This window comes from Sturnus vulgaris, chromosome 4 (assembly GCF_052056855.1).
Source record: "Sturnus vulgaris isolate bStuVul1 chromosome 4, bStuVul1.hap1, whole genome shotgun sequence".
Classification (NCBI taxonomy): Eukaryota; Metazoa; Chordata; class Aves; order Passeriformes; family Sturnidae; genus Sturnus; species Sturnus vulgaris.
Genome location: NC_142246.1, coordinates 12,896,284 through 12,918,065, shown reverse-complemented (window position 1 = coordinate 12,918,065; position 21,782 = coordinate 12,896,284). Strand labels below are relative to the sequence as shown.

The 21,782-nt window shown below is 37.6% G+C and overlaps 1 protein-coding gene across 2 annotated transcripts in view; it reads left to right on the top strand.

Annotated features, from left to right (window-relative positions):
- SLC2A9 (solute carrier family 2 member 9) overlaps nt 1-21,782 on the top strand; it is an 84,860-nt gene that overhangs the window by 25,846 nt on the left and 37,232 nt on the right. For both annotated transcript variants that reach the window (XM_014883189.2, XM_014883188.2), the window contains exons 6-8: nt 5,022-5,154; nt 13,259-13,446; nt 18,525-18,635. In XM_014883189.2, the coding sequence (XP_014738675.2) occupies nt 5,022-5,154; nt 13,259-13,446; nt 18,525-18,635 (432 nt within the window). The remainder of the gene's footprint in view (nt 1-5,021; nt 5,155-13,258; nt 13,447-18,524; nt 18,636-21,782) is intronic.

Here is a 21,782-nt window from a genome sequence, read left to right as displayed (position 1 = left end):
GATAGCATACTCTCGTGTGAAAAACTGAGTCTTATCCTCCTCAATTATTTTAATTTCCTATTTTTGTATTTTGTTATTTATGGATGCTAACCTGAGTCTAAATGCATCACTGAAAAGCAGGTCTGTCAGAAAGTTTGCCTAGCTCCAGCATACCTCTCATATTTCTTCCTAAAGAAGCTCGATTATATATGCTGGCTGCTGGTAATAATCCCATGTGAAAGCTTCCCATTTCCCACTGCTTTTCTCTGAAATGGTTACTTCTCTTGGAGATGAATAAAAAATGAAGACAAATTATATGGCATATAAGTCTGCAGTGAAAAGTTAGTTGTTACTCCAATAAAAATTGGACTAAAAACCATCTGGGGGACTTGTAACAGATACTTTAATTCTCTCTCTCAATACGTACATGATCTAACATGCCATTTGGTGAAGAGAAAATCATGGGACTCAGACACCAGACACTTTTAAAGCTGTTTTAAGTTCTCATCCAAAGGCCATTTACTCAGTAACAAAAATGTCCTGCTGATTTCTGTGAATTTTACATCAGACTTGTACAGCCTTGTGTCTGGTGACTTTCTGTATTGATTATTACCCGGTAAGATACTGATACTTGAGTAATCTTCTTGTCAGAGTTATAGCTGTAGTAGTGACCTGTAAAAATGCACATCTGGGTGCAGAACAGAGATGAAATACACATATTATCTGGGTTGCTTCTATTTTAAACAGGAAGGTAAGCAATTTGTAACTCTGTTATTGAAATACATTTTGACAAATTTGGTTACAGAAATGGTCATGCAAAGAGACAATTGTGTCCAGCAGGGATATAAGTGTGAGATTAGCATCCTCTGCAGCCAGAGGAGGTGTAGAGCAGTGTTTGGAGTGGTACAAAGAAGGTAAGAGGAAGACAGTCATTCTGCACCTTACCCGAGTACCTGCTCTAAAGTCTGACATGTAGAAGTTCTTTTTTCTCTGCTGCCTCATGGTCATCACCACTATGCCATACCCTTGACTAAAGGAAGAAAAGATGGCTCTAATTCTAAGAAATTAGTTCCATCTCAGTGCTTTTTCAGTCCCTAGCCCCGGGGACTTTACTTTTAAGAGTGTTTTATGTGGTATGTTAGCAGATTAACAAAGAAATGCTGAACTTGTGCAGTGTTCTGGGCTTTGCATGCCTAAGAAATTTACCCAGTCTGCTCTGAGTAAGGATACAATTTCTGGTTTTTTGAGAAGCAAATGGAATATTTCTGATATGCACTTTTTGTGCCAAGTCTCTACATGAAAGGACAAATTTCAATTGCTTGAATATAAGTACCTAGTATCATCTTCATTCTCTAAGGTACCTTAGATGTTGTTGTGAGACTGGCAGATGTGACACAGAATATCAGAGACCTGCATTCTTCTGGAGCTGCAGCAGGAAGCTGAGGCAAAATGCTTCTGGGCATCTAAAAATTAGACTAGAGAAATTTCTTTCTGTATGTGTGTGTCATTATATTTAACCAAACTAAAATTTTAAAAGTGTTCCTGCTTCTTATAAAACATGAGAAAGAAGACACCACCAAATCACTATTTCCTGGATATTTTCAATATCTTTCATTGGATGGCAGAGGCTTTTGTCTCTTTGTTCCCCACATATAAAATGGGTAAAATATGTCATTTTACATGAGAAAGTTATACAAAAAGGTCATTTCTGTTTATAAATTGTTCAGCACTGCAGTAAACTCATCACACCCCATTCCCAAGGAACTAATTTTAGAATAAATACTTAAAGGGCGACTATTTAATAATGACTGGTAAAAAGACTTGCTAACTGAGACCACAGTTCATCCTGTACACTAAATGCTACAAAGGGGGAAAGAATATTTGTTTTGATACCATCTTCTGCACGTTTCAAGCAGTAGAGGTAGCAAAGCCCTTGGCAAATCTGTGAGGCAGCGTGGTGCTTACCCAGGGATGCAGAGCAGGGCTGGGGAGTGCCCTGTGCTACCCCATGTCCAGCCTGAGCCTAGGAGAAGGTGTTTGGGGTATGGGCGTTTCCCTGTGGCTCTGGAATGGACAGGAGACAGGATGTGGGAAGCTTGCCCAGGAGCAGTTGTGGGGTCAGGATGCTCAATGGGACATGGAGATCTCCACAGCACAGAAACCCAAACTCTGGGCAGAGAACAAACAAGGAGCCTGGCTGTGCAGTAGTGGTTGATACTCAGCTGGAAATGGGGAGTGGGATCTGTGTCCAGATTATGTTTTTAAAATAAATTCATAAATAAAATCTATTTCTTAAATTGAAAGAGAAGTCTTGCATAGATGTTAGGAAGAAATCCTTCACTATGAGAGTGGTGAGACACTGGACAGACTTCCCAGAGAAACTGTGGATGCCCCAGTCCTGGAAGTGTTCAAGACTAGGCTGGATGGGTACTGAGAAACCTGGGATAGTGGAATGTATCCCTGCCCATGGCAGGGTGTTGGAATGAGATGATCTTAGAGGTCCCTTCCATTCTATGCTTCTCTGTTTCTGTGAAATTATTTAGAGAGAAACAGAGAGAGTGAAGACTGTCATAGTTGCATATTTCCTTACTCAGTCTTTTTGATCCTGTTATCCATCTCATACTGGGATATTTAACTGGCCACACTAAATCTTTCAAAAAATCGGTGTCCACATCCAGGGCACTACAGCACTTCTTCCCACCTCTGTTGCATGACCCTGCTAACAATTCTGTTCTCCCTTTAAAATTTATCTATGTGTATATTGTTAACCTGGTCTGTGTTGAGTGTCTTCACATTTTATCAAAATGTTCCTAATGTCTGAGAATATTAAATGTAACTAGTGCTTAAATAGATTATTGAGTTTGATAGGGATAGTTCAGCTGGCCTGTTGACATTTCCTCACGTCAGCTTCTTTTCCACTTTTTGATGGTTACAATAAGTTCCATTTTCTGCATTTTAGCTGATGATTTTCTGACATGGCAACATTTTCTTTTCTGTATTTCAGTGCACCATAATCTTGTCTCATTTGCAGCTGATAAATCCATGCCACATTTTATCTTCCTCCCTTCCACCTAATCTTCTGTCTCTGCAGCTTTGCACTTTAGTACATCAACCTTTGAATGAGTCTGTGGTTGTCAAACTTGCTCTACTGTTTAACTGTCTTTTGTAAATACATCAAAGCCAGGTTTTTTATGCTCCAGCCTAAGCAAATAACCATAATGTGACAGTTTAAAATGAAAATTTTACTATCTTGACATGTTATTTGTAGCAATTTTGTGCGGGAGATGAAATCAAGTCCCCTGTAATTAAAACATTTAATGCTCTTTTAAGTTTTTCCTGAAATAAAATGGGATATAGTTGTTTCCATTTCTCCCAGCAGTGCCTGTGTGCTACTCCTTACTGCTGACAATTGAGGCAAAGTGTTTTAAGGGTTTTCTAAGTCACCTATCCTGTCTTTTGCCCTTAGTTTATTACTGCTTCTGAGCACTGTCCCAGTATATGTCCTGTTCTATCCCTTCTTTAAAAAGTTATGAAACCCTCCTTTTCCCTGTTTCTCTTAGTTCTCTTTATAGGGTCTAGTTCAGCCTGATTTCCAGCAATTTTAATGAACTCTTAAAACTTATATTAGTCCTACTATTTCTTTTCTGTAGCAGGCAGATAAAGCTAAGATTGTATAGTGTAAATTAAGAGAAAAGCAAGTAGAACCCACTCTCCATAACATTGAACAGACATTAAATCTTTTGAAATTGATGGAGAAGTTTCCATTGGCTTAATTGACTTCCTGATCAGTTCATGCTAAAATGGCAAGTGGGAGCATATTTATGAGTATTTATGGGTTTACCTTAAGGCTTTAGAAGTTAGCATGATAAAAAGTCAAACAGAAATCTTTAATAGACAAAATATAAGAAACTCGATGTCTTATATGGCAAAAATCAATTTTGGCAAAGTAAATTTTGATTATAGTAGCAGGGTTTGTTATTTATTGTGGTGGGTAAGTTCTGAGTCTTGCTCATAACTTTTTCAAAATAAAGCTTTCAAGAAGAGTTATTTGAGATAAATGTGACCAACTTATAAACAATACACTATAGGAGACTTTGAAAGGAGTGTAAGCTTATTCCATGGAAGTCTCCATAGGTGGGCAGAATGCTGATAGTAATAGTATATAAAAAATATTTTTTTCCTTTGAGAAGCATCCTTGACATTGTAGAAAAAAACCTACAGAAAATACAATGTGCTGATCAAGAGTATGATTTTTATCTGGAAGTATTGTTAAAAATTCTAGGCAGATATGGAATGAAGGTGACAAGTTATACTGCCTGTTTTCCTTAGCTATTCTTTACAACCACTACCCATTTTGATTATGTGGTTATTGATTGGTTTTAAAGTCTTAACCTTAGTTTTCTAGTTTTTAAAATAAGATCCAGGCTTATTTGTCTATAAACAGTACTAACCACTTTAGATTCACCTACATTACAGAAAGTTTTCCACTTAAGTGAAAAAAAATAAAGAAAAAAGGAATGAAGAAATAGGGTCTTGAAGCCTCCATGGTAATGCAGGCTCTTAGGGAGATCAATTACCTCAAGCTTTAAATTGCTTGAAAAAACACTTTCTCAAGTTATTTTCCCATCCCAGGAGAATTTTTTAAAAAACACCTCTCTCACCTAAAAGAGCAAGTGAAAAGTTAGATTAGGAGGTATTCCACCCATTATTTCTGGGAATTATTTAGTTATCTTGAGCCTCGTTTTAGGTTTGAGGCGTGGATTACATCCCATGCCATGCAGAACGTGGTGCTTTAGGCCTTGCTGAAGTGAAAGAATGTAAAAAAAAACCTGTAAATGGAAAGTAGTTTGGGGGCTTGGCCCTTGATGATCTGAGAGGGAAGCGTTCAAACCACTTACTAAACTCAGGAGGAGCACACCACTCTGGTGGTGGACATGATACTTTGAATGATGAAAATTTGCAACGTTTCCTATCAAAGCTCTTTTTCTTCTAAATGTCACCATGGGAGAGTATTACTGACTCATGTTTGCATCTGTTTGCAGGAATCTCGGTGGCCTTTCCTATTTGGAGCAATCATTGTTCCATCACTGATACAAGTCGTGATTCTGCCTTTTCTTCCCGAAAGTCCTCGGTACCTCCTACTCGAAAAGCACAACAGGAGCAAGGCAGAAAAAGGTAGGATATGTTAGTTTCTTGCAATAGAGGGTGTTTATTATAGGGATTCAGGCTGGAGATACCTGTTTCTGATACCAAATTAAAGCAGAATATCCTCATAAGAAAAATTCTCTTGGCTATAATTTTCTCACATTGTTTGTCTCTGTATGTGTAAATATGGCTGTAGCTTCAAAGTTTTTATAAATTAAATTATCCAGCAAGGTAACTTAGATAACTTTACACATGGTGATACAGAATTAACCAAATCATCCTGCTATTGGGTGCCAGCCACTCTGTGCAGGGTTCATTTGGAAGTGAAAGGTGATTTCAGCCATCATGACTCTCCCTTGTCTACATTCTTTGCACTTTGACTAATATAAACACTGATTCTATTGCTGCCTTTTTTTCCCAGTAGTCACAGTGTTTGGCTCTGTGTTCTGTAACTCAATAACCTCTGTAGATCTAATAAAAACCCCATACATATATTTAACTGAAAAATTCCAGTGATTCCATATTGCTTCAGCTTCACAGACACAGAATATTTTGTCCTTACTTTAAGTGCTAGGTATAAAACAATTCACTTGTGTGATCACAGTTGCTGTATTCTCCACCCCAGTAAATTTATTATGATCCCAGTACAGATGAGAGAATGCTAAAAATTTGGTTTAGCTTATTATAAGGACATATTAAAAACAGGAGTGTACAAAAAAGGCCTCTGATTATAATACCAAACATAACTGCATAACCAAAATACCAAAAATAACTGCTTTACAAATTATTCTTTAAAACTTTGTTTGAATACAACCCTTAACATTTTCAGTCGCGAACTTGTTACTTGCAAAAGTGCTTGAAAAGGTATTAACGCCTGAAATATAAATTTAATAATCTTTTCTCATGAAATTAATGCAACTCTACCCAGTTTCTTCTTTTTTGAAACTAAAAATCAGGGTATATTTGTTCTGAAGAGCCCTCTGAAAAAGAAATAGCACACTGAAGAGACTCTCATTTTGTCTCAATTTGGTGTCGAATGAAGAATTTTATAAGCCTTGGAGCCTCAGACACTTAGAGATACAGTTCAATGCTTTTAAAAAAAAAAAAAAAAGCATAAAAGCAACAAGGCTTTGGGAAGAGTTCTTTGGTTTCATAGAGTCAGCAGAGTTTTGAGGAGGTGAGAAGAGCTTTTCCAAGGACCATGAAGGAAAGGGCTGCCCTGCCAGCTGTGCTCAGAGCACCAGCAGGACTCAGATCAGGTTGGCTGTCAGGTGGAAACTTCTCCATGCACCATGGCTGGGCAGGGAAGAAATGCTTTTGGGTGCCAAGTTTAAACTGGCTCGTTTCTGCCTGATAAAACTGCAGATATATTTCCAGAGCTATGGCTGGCAAAAGGTCTGCATCTGCAATGCTATTGCATAATGTCACACTTGCTATGAGGAACTATTGAAAATTCTGCCTACAGTACCTGGAGACCTCAACACTAACAGTGAGACTGGACCTCTCATAGGTGAAGTTTAAAAATTATAAAACATGACAGTAAAATAACACCACCTGCCCTGAAATTCACACCATTTACTGTTGCTGGTAATGTGCCAACTGCACTTTGGGATGTTTTCAGTATACATGTTCTGGAAATAATTCAAAATCTAATCCAGAGACATTGGGGGTAGGTTTTGGAGTAGAGGGCATCAGGAGAGAAGTTGTCTGGGGAAATGAGCTTTACCACTGGTTTACTGATCACAAGAAGATGGTTTTCATGAGCCACCCTAAGGACTATATATTTAGATACTCTGAGAAAAAAGAGGCAACTGATATAAAAAGCTTTTCAAAGTAACTGTATATGAATATATGTTTTTGGATTTTATTAATTCTACAAGAAAAGACTCAATTCTGAGATATGTTGTAGTACACAATGTAACTGATTTTGTGTGTAGTCTACAGTGGAATTTAAATAATAGGAGAGTGAACCAACAATCACAACAAATTATCTGGATACTGCATTATCAGCAGAAATGGGGGAGGAAATATCGAAGTATTAGGGAGATTGGAGGAGTTGTGATTTATTAAAATGCCCTCCTGCTTATAAGTAATATAATGACAAAGCAGAATTCTTCATTTTAACGATGATTATAATAATGCTTTTAAATTATTTGCCTCTTAGCTTAAATCTGCATATTACTATTGGAAATTTGCAACTCTTTCTACTGACTAAATCCCTTTTCCTTCCCGTAATGGATCAAGGCTATTCGTGCAAATATATATTTCACTGTGGATTATACCTTGTCAGAGAGATAAAAAACTATTATTTGCAAAAGGTCTGCTGTGTTTAAAGCAGATGACTATGTTAGTCTTTATGAAATACTCTAAAGCATGCATGTATGTCAAAGCTCCTAAAATGGAGCTGATGACATTAATCTTCCTAATTGTTTTAGAGCAATAATATCCAGTGAGATAATGTAGGTCATTGAGTTTCCACAAAGTTTTGCCCTTGCTTTCATCCTCTCCTTTTCTTCTCTGTCTCAGGAGATAACCAGTCTATAACTACCAAAATACAAACAGTGTCAACCTCTTTTCTGGCAGTTGTCTTTAAGGGGCAAATAAGAGACTGGGAGAAGGGGAAGGACCAAAACGTGTTGTGTAAACAATGAAAAAATGAAGGAATGAGTGTAGAGGGTTAGAGTAGAGAGGCATCATGTGCAAGCCTAAACCACACCACCATGAGAGAAGCAATTCTTTGGGGCACAGGGGCAGAGATGCCCCAGATGAGTGAGGTCAGGAGAGCCCCATTAGCAGGGTTTTACCCAGTGCCCTGCTCTCCCCTTTCCAGCAGTGCACACTGTGGGTGCTGAGCCAATGTTTGTCTGATCAGACATACAGACACCATGTCTGAATTGCTGCTGTCTGCTGCCAAAAGCAGCACTGACAGATGAGCTTGGCTCATCTTCCTGGAGGTCACCAACCTGTATCCTACCCCCTGAGACCCAAAGGAACTATCTCTTATATTCCTGTCTCACTGTTGATCCATGTGTTTTGGGGAGAGAACAGTCCACTGGATCAACAGCACAATCTGTAAACCTGCTTTTCCCAAGAAATTTTCTGGTAATGAAGCAAGGGCAGAACCATCCCAGCTCCTCTCCCAGGTCCCATAACTAATGTCTTTCTCATTTGATAAGAACAAAAGGGAAGAAATTGCCCAGCATTTAACTGGTGTGATCCTTCTTCTTAATCAAGACCAGACAGTAGAGGACAAATGGATATTTAAGAGGTTGAAGAAAAGGACTTTGGAAGGAGATTGTGGAAATGAAGAGTGACAGGGATAGAAACAGGAAGAAAAAGAAAAACCTGCTGCTATAATTACATCAGTTTACCATCCCAGTTCTAGGACAGTTAGACAGGGATTTCACACTAGCTGTCTATTAGTTGCATGCCAAGTGCACCCCTGATCTGTGAGTATCACAGTGATGTAATATAAATAAAATCAGTAGTAGCAATAATTTGTTACGACTAACAGCATTGGTTATAAACACTTGCAGTTGGAGAGTTGAGGTGTCTTTTTTGAAGTGCATTGTTACAAGGAGGAACCTTGTATTTTCTATGCAGCTGCAGTAGCAGGTCATGTAAATCAATAATGGAATTCAGCTGGTAACCCAGCTTGCCAGAGAACAAGAATATTTTTATGTCTTAAGGGTCAAACAACTTGGATAAAATGTCACAGCAACATCTGTTGGTGACATACAAAATCTGTTTATCTAGTATTTTCAGTCATACATTAAGAGTTCCATGGTTATGAAAGAAGCATTTAAATAGGTATAATAAGAAGCATACATTTAAATCTTTAGAAAAATGGATTAGGGTTGATATTTTTTCATGTGCCAAAAGAGCAAGGCCAATCCTGATGTAAAAAAGCAGGTAGCCAATTTTTTACAAAGCCCTTCAGGGAGCCCAAATAGACTGGAGAGGTTTTAAACTCTAAGTTACAGCAGGAAAAATTACTGCAGATTTAGTGATTAAAGTAAGTTGTTATGACTGACAACAAGCACACATATGATTTATTTTTGTTTCTCTGTGGGTTTTGTATGTCTGTAGGGATTATAAACTATTCTTTCTGGAAAGGGAGAGATAGCCATGATTACTACACTTGCTGGCTTATGGTAAAGGCTTCATCTCAGATGTTTGCCTGACAAAAGTTGGATTGTGGTGTGCCTTATTTGTTTTTAAACTTTTCTTAAATCTCCTGTCTTTTAAAAGGGATATTAGGTCATTGAATCTTTAATACAACTCTGTTTACCAATTCTTGTATTATTTTAGGGTGGCATGGGTATGTTTTGCTTTACCTGTACATCTTGGCTAGTTTCAGGTGAATCTGAACAGGCCTATTGATTTGTGTAAAACCAGGCAAACAAACAGGTAAAGATGTAATCCTTAACTGGATAATAACTCAAAAAAAGATCTGTGTGTTCTTTACTTAGAAGAAGAGGGAAGTGACATGTGAGAAAAGCCTAAAGTCATTTCCCTGCAGTTATATTTCCTGAGATTTTTTCTTAAATTTTGCTATGCTGCATGCTAGTAGATAATCAATATATTTCTAGATTTAAATAGCATTATTATACTTACATCTCTTCTAGGAAGATACACCTGAATTATTCTTCTGGATATTCAGTACTCTGATAAAATAAGTTTATATGAAAATAACTATTAGTTCATTTTGTAAATTATTTCTGTGTTGATGTAAAGTTATTACAGGGAAATTTCCACTGTCTAAAACAGTGGCCAAAGATGCAGTTTAAGCAGAACTAAGACAGAGATGTGTGAGAGACTGTGACACTGGATTTAATATAATTAATCATCAGGGAAGTGAATGTGTCCATGGGAAACAGATGACAATAATACTCCCTTATTTTAATTTTGTAATTATTTTAATTATTTGTCTGTTATTTTAATTTTTGTCTGTTTCTTTTCAAAAGATAAGCCCAAACAAATTTTGACCACTTCTCTCTTTTCTGCCCCTCTTGCCTGGCTCTGGCTTTATACTGTAAACCACTCAATAGAATTTTCATCTTTTAAAATTTCTTCTCAAAGTTCACATGCTAATTCTGTTGATAACAACTGCTTTCTTTGCACAGTCCTGGAAGTACTGTAGTGGAAAAACAATTAGTAATTCCCCATGTAGCTGAGATGTTGAGTGTCCATCTTCAGTTAATTTAAAGGCCTGATAGGTTTTAAAGGTGATACCGACTGACTTTTTTTTTCAGATCTTTGAACCTCTTTCAGGTGCTACACCTTCACTGAGGTGAGATGAATAAAAACTGGTGGTGTGAATGAAGGGTTTCTTGACTTCTTTCCCCTTGACTGGCACCATCCAGTTCTTTTCCTATTTATGAAGGCAGTATTCCAACTTTTGAAGGCAGTATTCCAACTTTTGAAGGCTGAGCGTCTATAACCTTCTGATCCAAAGGAATTAAATAGGAATCTGGAAAGTTTCAAAAGTTTCTAGTACTGCAGCTCCTTAGGTGGTTTTAAGTGTTGCATGAAGATAAGGCTTCCCTATAGAGAGGAGCAGCCAGTCACAGAGGGAAATGAGTCATTGCAGCAAGGAGAGGAACGACTGCTGTGCTTCCCAGTGCCAGGGTTTGGAATGTAAAACTAATAAACTGAACATCACACATTGAAAGACTTTTGAATTTCCCTATCTCCCTGCTAATGCAGAATTTATTTCCACATTATTTATATATAAAATTGTGATTTTTACTGTACTGAAAATCTGGTAATGGAAGAAAATTAAAGACGTTGAGTAGCAGGAAAATGTTTTTCCAAGAAGGTTGGGTGATGTCTATTCAAAACTATGCATGTATAGCACAGTAATTTCTTAGCATTTCTTGACTAGTTGGTAGTTTTAAGTATGCATCAAAGTTACCTAGTGGCATTTACATCTCTTTACTTAATCCCATGAAGGAAAGAAAAGAAATGGGGTGTCTATGTTTTTCCTGCCTTGTACTTGACAATTTTGGTAATTGCAGTTTTTTAGTTCCTGCAATTTAGGTCCTGGTCCCTCTAGAAATAGACAGATTGCTGTCTTTTTCCTTGACTGCACCTAGATTTTTGACTGCACCTAGATTTTTGATTTGAGTGCCCTAAAGTCATCCTGAGGATTCTAAGGACAGGAAAAATAAAGAAAATTGTGCACTGACCTAATTCACACTGATAAACCAGATGCTTAAAAATCTGAGAGAATCCTTCCATGGAGGACTATGGTGATACATGTCTGGTTCTCCTCATTTTGCCTGAATTTTTCTTGATTGACATTCTAGTAGTACTTAGGAAAGTATAATTTCAGCATGAGACATTAATCTAAACATACTGTAGGCACACACTGTTCTAATTTTACATTTCTTATCAGTGTCTTTAAATACATCACACTCATTAAAATGAGTGTTCAGCATGTTATTTATTAAAAAATGGGCAACAACAAAGGACAAAACTGACCAGCTTAAAGTTTTAGTTCTGAGGTCTCAATTTTTTAATTCGTTTCTGATTGTACAGCCTGTGTGAAAAGATAAACCTTGTGCTTTTACTGAGAGATTTAAAAATCCTGACCTCTCCTCCCACAAGAGAGAAAGTGGTTATCAGAATATATGAATGCTATGAATTGACTCAGCATCCAGAGGTGGTTCATGCCTTTAAAAAAATCATCCATCTTGTTAAGCAGAATTATGTGGGGCCCTTCAGAATGCATTACAAGTGCTAAGTGCCTCAGAAAAATTTGGATCCCTGCTCCACGAGACCAGGAGCCAGGCAGAATGTGCAGCCTTGTGCATTCCCCAAAGTGTCAGAGGGATGCTCTGGGGAGGCCACCAGTTCGTTTGTGTGACCCATCCCTCACAACAATGAAATGCCACTAATTGGCCTTTTCACCTACTGGGTAAAGATAACGTTTTTAATCTTCAAAATCTAAATAGAGTCTGGATGTATTAACCACGACTAATCAGTATCTCTAGTTTTCTTGACCATCGAAGTGCTTTTTAAGTTGTGTAAAAGTACTGAAATATGTGGTCATTTGTTTATAGGCAGTGTTATGAAAGCTGTGGATAAGAAAAAATGATTTGGCTTTTAGGTGAACTAAATGAACTTATTCATTTAATAAAAATAACAATTTTGAGTGACCTGCTGTGTAAAGGATTGTTTTGAGTGTTAGCATCCTACTGGGTCATGAAGCCTTGTTGCAGGGGTGTGTGTAATGTCGTTGTTTCTCTGCAGTCACTCTGAAATGATGAACATTTTAAACAGCTTTTAAAATGCCAACCCCTGGGGTTTTTTCATTAGATTGGGACAAAAGTATCACCTGCATAGGCAGTATCTGTCAAACAAGGTTGTGGAGACACATCATGTCCAGTCAGAGGTATCTCGGAGGAGGTGTGAGGTGGCAAGCCTGTATTAATCACAATGGAAGGATATTTCAGTGAGCTGTCAGTGTGCAATGTTAAATGGTGTCTTTCTGAGGAGATGAGGTTGGTTGGTTGCTTACATTGACCATGTAAATTTGTTCCCATTGACAAATATAAAGTCTTGAACTGCTCTGGGTAATTATTTCTAATATTAATCACTTTGACAAAGTGAATTCTTGCCTATACACTAGTAAAAACAAGAGGTAATATGAAGAGTAGTGGCTACTCCTTTCCAATGTCTGCCTTTTCTTGGTTTACCAGACTTATATGCGTTTTTACATCTTATTACTTCTTTTTCCAATCTATCTCCAGCAATGAAGCCAGCTATTCTGTTAGGCTGCAAAAGTAGCCAAGTCAAATAATGTTCAGAGATGCTTTATAATAAACATTTTCAAGTCACACAAGGTTTACACACTTCACTAGAGGTTGTATTATATATGAAATAACATTAGAAAGACCTTGTAGGGAGACAAATAATTTATGGTTTTGTTTCAGTTTCTGACCCCAATAACAGGGACGAACCAGGTCACATCCAGAGCGATATGATATTGTTGGTAGAAGAATAATTACATTGCAGCCCACGTATGCCTCCTGTTTGTGCCAAACATTTCCATTTTGAAGAAGCAAGACAGTTATAAATGCACACAGCGCCAAGTGCCTGGCCTAAAGCACATGTCCTCTCTTTGCAGCGTTTCAGAGGTTCCTTGGGAAAGATGACGTGTCTCAGGAAATAGAAGAAGTTCTGGCAGAGTCTCGGGTGCAGAGGAACACCAAGCTGGTGTCGGTGGTCGAGCTGCTGCGGACCCGCGCGGTGCGGTGGCAGATCGCCACCGTCATCGTCACCATGGGCTGCTACCAGCTCTGCGGGCTGAACGCTGTGAGTGCCCTCCTCTCACCTCCTGGGCAGCTCCTTTCCTTTACAGCAAAGTTTGGGTTATGCCATTTACCAGCCTCCGTGAGCTCCCTGTTTTGGCTGTTTCTTATTAGCAGTGGTTCTGTGAGAGCAGCGTGCGGGAAGATCCACAGGGATCTGTATTGTTTGGGGGCTTTTAAAACAAAAATGTTTGTAACACAGTGTTGTGTTAACTTTGAAGGAATACATGGAAAGGTAGAAGATATCAGCAAAGAAAGAGCATGCAGCTTTCACTTCTGATACTCAGATTCTCTGTTTCTGGATATGTCCCTTGCTTATTCAGGGTTTTTTCAGTAGACATTTCATCTTGGATTTGTTCAGTTCAGTACTTACAGAAGTCAGCAAAAGTTCCTATAAGTGATTTTAAAAGGTCACACTGTATATTTGATTTTTTGGTTGCTTCAATATTCCTGTCTTAGAAAGCGAAGCAAAAGAGGGAAAAGACATAAAACAACGAATCCTATTGCCCATTAATATGCCTGAGGCCAATGGATATCAGAAGTCTCCTTCACTATCTATCTGAGCCTATATGAGAAGGACAGTTTAGGTTGGAAGATCCCTCCATCTGGTCCAAGCCCTTACTTAGAGCAGGAATGACTTCAGGGTTGTCTCAGGCTACTGAGGGCCTTGTGCACTTGAGTTTTAAACATATTCAAGGGTGAAGAGTCCACAATCCTCCTAGGCAACCTCTGCCAGGTCTTTATACCATTTACACTGTGAAAAGTGTTTTCTTTATATCCAGCCAGAACTATCCTTGCTGCAGCTTGTGACATCTGGCTTAGATGCTTTGTGCTGCAAAAAACCAATATTCTCATGAAGCACCTCAAAGGAAAAGGGTTTTTTGTCATAGTTCAAAGGCATTACTTGCTCATATATATATGAAAAGCAATAGTCTCACTGCTGCAAGGAATTGTCACTGAGCTCTGCAGCATACTCCAGCTAGATTTTCCCCCCAGGACTAATAAGTCTATGTGCTTTTGTATCTATGAACATTAGCTCAGGCTTATCTCAGGTTCTCTATAGCTTTAAGACTCCAAATCAAAGTAATTTGTCCAAGACCATTTAAAAGATTAAAGCAATTGGAGCTCTGGTATCTAAAAGTTGTTTGTAAAATACTGGGAGGTAATTATAAGAGTTTTTTCATCCTGTGGGGTAAAGTGTAATAATGCTTGAATAGGTGGTGTTCTCTTCTAATGGTAGGATTTCAGTGCTAATGGCAGGTTATTTTATTCCTCATTGTGGATACATTTTTGAGGAAAAAAACCCCAGAATTATCTTGTCATCCAGTCTTTTTAAGGTTTATCAACACATAAAGGTAAAAAAAGACACTTATATCAATAAACAGACTGTTCAAATAATGGAGCACATTGCCTAAAAAAAAATCACAGCTAAATTTTCAAGGGAAATGGAAGAGTTTTGACTTGGAGGATACTTAATAGTTGATAAAAATTGTCCAGTATTTTGTAACAGAGAAAAAGCCACAGTCTCATGGCTTAAGTGAGGGTATGGTAGGATAGTCAGACATGTCCAGTCCAAAATGGATGCCAGAGTTATTCAAAAATGTCATTGGATGGCCACTTTCTGAAAATATGCCTCAGAAAAAGTAGTTTTCAGGAAACCTGTGTTTTGAGTTGGTTATTTCAAGCCTTCCTTTTTTATTATTACTTTGTTTCTCCTCTCATGCAATGTCACCAAACATGAAAAAAAAGTATTCACACAAAAATTGTGTTCTGAAATGGATTATTTAAACAGTTCTCAGTAACAGTTAATAGTAAAACCAAGAAAATTTAAAAAGAGGTCAAGAGAAATAGCTGGAGCATTTGATTAAGAGACAAGGCTTCAAAAACTTGTCTCTTTTTTCTTGGCTTTCCTGGCTGATGCTGTTCAAGTCTCCTGAAGCTCCAAGATGAGAGGACAGGTCCAGGTGTGGCAGACACAGGTGAACCCCTCTGGGTTTGCCTGAGTGCATCTGAACCAGCCTGCTGGGTGTGAGCCAGCACCAGCCAGGTTTTGCTGGCAGGGAAGGCTCCTTCTAATTCATTTACTTTGTCTGTAGTGCCCTGTTAGTCAGTCTGGTCTTTTCCACAGCTACCATCTGGGCAGGGCATATGGGAAATTTGGGATTCCTTCAGGCGAGAATCTCAGGTCGTTCTCCAGGGAAATTGGCAACGGGCAGATTTCTGTAATCATCCTGCTGGTACCTGAGAATACTTGCTTCTTTTTAAGGATTTTACTTCAAATAAAAACGTGCTTTGCTTAAAACAGTACATTTGTTTATTACCACATGGAACAGAAATCATGGTGACACTCCAATCATGCTAATATTTTCAATTATAACAAAATACCAGACAGCTTGACATAAACTGACATAAATAAATGATTTCTTATTAGTCCTTTTTACTCTGTTAACGTTTATCTGATACATATAAGCCATAATAAATTTATTTATCCCCAACACTTTATCTCAGCTCTAAAGAAGTCACAAAACTATGCTGAAATTTTCACTGGTGAAGGTTACACTTTCTCATATCAGGGAATACACTGCATGACATACTGCTCTAAGGGAGTCATTCCCAAAGTTAGATTCCTAGGCTTCTGTAAGGTCTGTTCTTAAGGCTGTATTTTGGGTGCAGAGAAATTATTCTGGGATGGATCTGTGGAACAATGCATGTTTTCAATATGCAAAATATCTGTCATGGTGTGCTGGTGTGGAGAGCATCAGGCAGTGTAGGAAGGGGTGAGTATGCAGTGTGCCACAGCCTGGGTCTCTGCTGTTGCCCATTTAGTTTTTGAGCCTTCTGCACCATTTTCCACAGCTCTTTCATTTAAAAATGTTTAGCCTAACCACTAGCTAATTTTCTTAGCTGATGAAATCATTAGCTAACAAAAACCATGTTAGAAAAATAACTTCAATGAAATTAGAAAAGTGGTCATTAGCCTAGTAAGTATGCCAACAAATTTGCCTATGTTTTTTCTCTCCTTAATGGTACACAGGCTGAAAATAATTTGACTTTTGTCTTGAAAACTGTGTTAATTTTTATCCTAATTTTTTTTGTACTGCTACAGAGAGTAATAAGCCTGTGAATCTCATCTTGGTTTTGCTCTGCCAGTTTTTTAATCTTACTATCAGTGGTCAGTCATGGCCTTCGATGAAACCACCTGCAATATGTCTTATGTTCTTGTTGTTGCATTCTGGCAAATTTCATTCACGAGTTAACTGCTTTAGTGGCTCTTTGGCCTCCTTATTCTCTTTTGAATTGTGCATACCTGCAATATTTCTGTCATTTTAGAAGACCCAGCTGCTATACAAAACTGATACTGAGGATGAAATGCCTGAATTAGGTTTTCTAACTTTACTGCATTAAATCAATCTACTTTGTGCTACTTTGTTCTGCTTATATACTATATATGAGAAGTGAGTACATTGTCAGAGTACTGGGTCCCCCCAAAGTTGTGAGTGGGAATAAACATCTCAGAGAGAACTGGGAACTGATCCTTGGTTTTGTTTGTCTGTGCTCTGTGTCAGCAGGGCAGTGCACCATTAACTCCAGCATGTGCTACACAAAGGCAGATTACTTCATGTAGAAAAGTTTGTTGCTATCATTTCTTGTCACTGTATTTGTTCTGGTGAAAGCTGATGTGCCAGCAATAGGCATAAGTCTTCAGTCAGTTTCTTTTTATCTGTAAGGTGATATGGTGACTTTTTACTCCTTGGTGTGTTTTTTTTACTTGGAGTTTATGTAATAGGACTTGGATTTTCTTCTTTGCCCTGGAACAAGCAGCTTTTCTGAAGGGCTAGTTGGGAATTTAGAATTACGTTTTTTTTTTTTTTTTTTTTTTTTTACAAAACTGCTGAGTTAGTTTCTTGACAAACAGATGTAGCAAGTGCATAATATGCTGGCAGGTAGCAGGGTTTTCCTCATGCAATCATAACACTTCCATCCATCAGACAAGCCTTGTATTTAGCAGTGTTTGCCCTGTTAGGGCTTGTACCATTGAGACCATATGGGAAAAAATATTGCTGCTACTTTAACGTTTAGTGCCATCCTTATCTAGGGCTTTGAGTTTTGTTGACACAGATAAATTACCTGTGGTTTAGAACTTTATCTTCTTTTTATAATCAGTTATTTCAACCATTTTTCATTTCATTCTACCAACTCAATTATCTTTTTGTCTCCTCTTCTTGCATGTTTTTGGCAGCCAATATCTCTGGCTAGTTCTTTCCTGTCACCTTGAGTCAAACATAAATATATGGTTTTTGAACATAGTGATGTGAATGGGACTCTGATGCTTACCAGACTTGCTAGTTTAGAATGCTGCCACTATATATTCTCTGCCTGGATATTGTCACTGTTAGATATGGTTTTATTGACTAAGCATGATTGACTTCCTCTAAGTCATACAACCTGTATTTCTGTCCATTAGTGACAGCTACTTCAAGCCTATGATTAATTTCATCCTAAAAACAGCATGTTACTTTTTCCCAGGCAACTCTAATATTAAAAGTATCTTTTCTTTTTTGTGGACAATAAAGAGAGACTGGCTTGGCTGCAGATGTCCACGCTCCAGTAAGGTTAAAGCAGAAATAACACCTCACACCTTCTGTCCAAAAATGAGCAGCTTCTTCAGTGCCTCACAACATCTTTTTCCTGTTCTCTCCTCTGTTGTTACATGTTATTGAAGTATTCCATAGAGCTACACAAACCTGCTTGGTAAGCCACACGAAACCTATTTGTATCCTGTTGTTCAAGCTTAAAGTGAGTTTCTTTGATTTACTCCTAAAGTGAATTAAGCTAAATTGAGTTGAAGCTGTTTGTAATTCTGCCTGGGTCTTCAAGTGGAACTACAGCAGCATTGTGCCTAATCCACCTGGAATTTTCGCTTTCCCTACATCTGTTGTCCTGTTTGGCCCTCGGTGATTTGGGAGTGCTCAGAGTTTTAACAAGTCTCACCTCAAGCAGATTATATGGTTGAACCGAGTACTGATATATTATAGTTCAACCTATAATGATCAATAACTCATTTTATTCTCTCTAATACAGATCTGGTACTACACAAACAACATCTTTAGTGAATCTGGGATCGATCGTGAAACAATCCCTTATGTTACACTAAGTACTGGTGCTGTTGAGACTCTGGCTGCCGTTTTTTCTGTAAGTATGGTTATAAAAATCCATTAGCATGCTTTATATTTAAATATTATTAGATTTTATTTTCTTATACAGCTTAAAATAGAAAAAGAATAGTATATTGATTAAGTGTAATGGAATTCAAAATATTATTTCTAATTTTAATCTTAAACCAAATTATTTTCTTGGAATATTTTTTAAGATGCTCTTTAATTTTAGACCCATAAAAGGAACAGAGAAAGTTGGTATGTCCTGCAGTTCTTTGTGTGTATGAAGAGGAAGAAGGCAGAGACAGCAAGGGCAAAAGTAACTCATAAATTATTTCACCTGATAGAACAACCTCACCTGGTAGCAGTTTATCCACGTCTCAGAGCCTTCCCTTGTGCCTGCTGGGCAGCAGCAGCATTGTTTGGACAAGGCTCAAGCACAGCTAGAGGTGTTCAGTGTGGCTGGCAGGAGCAGCCGCCCAGGGAGCTGGAGCAGTAAAGGCAGCCTGCTAGAACAAGGGAGTCCCAGGTGGTGTTCAGTTCTGCTGCCTTGCTCAGGACAAACAGGATTCCTTTCCTAACACAGGAGCTCCAGAGCAGGCCTTTGTTCTGCTCTGAATGTAGAGGCAGATGTTAATAGAAAAGCTCATCCATGCACATTTTTTTCTTTCCTATTTCAAAATGGAAAAGTTGACCGAGGGAAAAAATACACTAAACGAGTAAACTAAAACTCCAAGTTTTAGTAGGTGATTACACAATTAATTGCCAAGGGAAATACATTTATGTTTGCACTGCAATAGATAAGAAGCAGTGGGAGAAGTCTGTGGAATGGAAAGTTGCAAACAAGGAAGTAGTCCTTTCTTTGTTAGAATTTTTTCTTCCCATATTCTGTACCTACTGTATTTGAACAATACTGAACATAGCAGATTTTAAATTTAAAGATTTTTAAATGTCAAAAGAATCGTTTTGGAAAGAGTCCTCTTCAGTGGCAGAGTAACTGCTTGTGACCTACAAAATGTTAAACTAAATACAGCTATCAGAAATGTTTTCTAATAGTCTAGGATATAAGGACTCTACAGGGTCACAAATATCTTCTTCTGATAATTCTTTGTGAATTTCCACATATCTGTTTTTGGCTACTTTTTTTTTTTTTTTTTTTTAATTAAAGAGAGTGATTTTATGATTCATTTTAATAGGTAGAAATAGAAAATTATGAGAGTGCCTACCTCTTATAGTTTCTCCTTTGTGATACTGCACACATGCTCCTTTGTTTAAGATATATGGAAAAATAACAATGATAATTCTACCACAGATTTAAGTGAAGAATACACCTCTTTTATGTGAAAACAGATGATAATTACATCAAGATGATTCCATGATATTAAAGCCATTCTATAAATAGGGTCTGTTATCTTTTCAATTCCTTCTGTGCTGTCAGTTTGTGGGGCTTATTCAGAGCACACTCTTCATACATATGGAGGTGGATGGGTGTGCTTTGGCTCCTGATATGTGTGGTAACTTTTTGTACTCGAGAGGAGGGTTTTTTTAATACTTTTTCTGTTAATGCTACCTGCTGTGCCTCTGGAAATGCTGATGTACCAATATCTGTTCCCTTCCAATTTTTCAGTTCAAGACACACTGCTTTTTAGCCTGAATTTTATTTCCTTAATCTTCTTAAATGTTTCGCTGCTGTTTTTTAAAGGAACAACAACATTAATTTAGTTTTTCAGTTTAAGGTTTTGCAGCTTATCTATTTGAGTAATTTCCCATCAAGTTTTCATGCCTAGCATTGAGGACAGGGGATTCCTCCCACTCCCAACCTCTCCCAATGTCTCTTTTCGACATTTTTAAAAAATCTTCTACAGCCTTAAATGTTAAGCCAGGTACATGCCTTTTGTACTACTCAGGGAAGAAACAGAAGAAAGCAAGATAAGAATTTAATTTCCCTGGTATTTTTTATACATTGTGTTTGAAAGCAGAAACCAGATTTTACTGACAATAAACTCCAGGATTTTAGTAGAGGTAATCAGTTAGAGAGGTATAGTTTCTGTACTTTTAAATGAAATAGAATTGGAAATGTCCACTAGAAATCATGTACCATCTGTGGTCATTATGTATAAATTAGGTGGTCATGAGATTGAGCCTCAGTAAGAATATTTGGGTAATGATGACCTCCATTGACGAGACCCCTACAAATGCCAAAGGAAAACAGTAAAATAGAGATATATTTCACAGAGAAACAAACTAATGTTTAGGAGATAAAATACTGAAACTATGAAAAATTTTGAAAGTCTCTCTTCAATGTGTTTCTTGGGAGCAGCTGCACAATAGTAATAATGTTGATATAGTCCATGAGGAAAGACAATTAATTTTCCATCCTTTTCTTAGCTCTGCCTTAGATCCCTTGATATACCCACTTGTAGCATACTTTGCCTACCCTCCATCTCTCTTCCTCTCCAGCAAAAGCCATATTAACAAGACATTGAAAGATGAAACATGCACCATAATTTTTCTTTGATTAACTTAATTTGGCTGCAACTTCTGCTTCCACCAGCACATCTTAATTTACTTCATGAAATATGTGTGCTGTAGTATGCACACCTGATGCCCTGGCTTCTCTCTAGGGAGACAATATAAACTTTCTGTATATTTTTTTGTTAATGATAGAGAATTCCACCTATTGTACTTTACACAGATTTTATATAGAGGACTGGCTAGACAATTACTTTTTAGCGGGGTGCCCATTAATTTGAGTTTGTTTCTGAAGTTTTGTATCCTCTGGAATAAAATACTGAATAGAATTACTACTCATAGACATGTTACAGCAGTAATTTACCTAACCTGGTGCAATTCTTTGAAGCAGGATGGAATATACCTAAATAATTCCCTATTTATTAGAAGTCTGTTCTACAACTTCTAAAGTAAGGGCATACCACAAAATTAGTTATTCTTCAGTAAGATTAATTACTGTTGCCATTTTCTAATTTTTAGTAATTCAGGTTAATTTAATTGTTGTCTTACTCTTAGTGGACAAAGAGAACAATTTTCCAGTGCCTTTCATTAGCAGGGAAAGGGGGAGACAGAAGTAAACGTCTGAAAAGATTCCTTCCCTCTTCCATGAAGCCAGAATAGAATAAAAGGGAATGTTATTCAAATTAAGCATCCCACATCCAATTTTGCCATC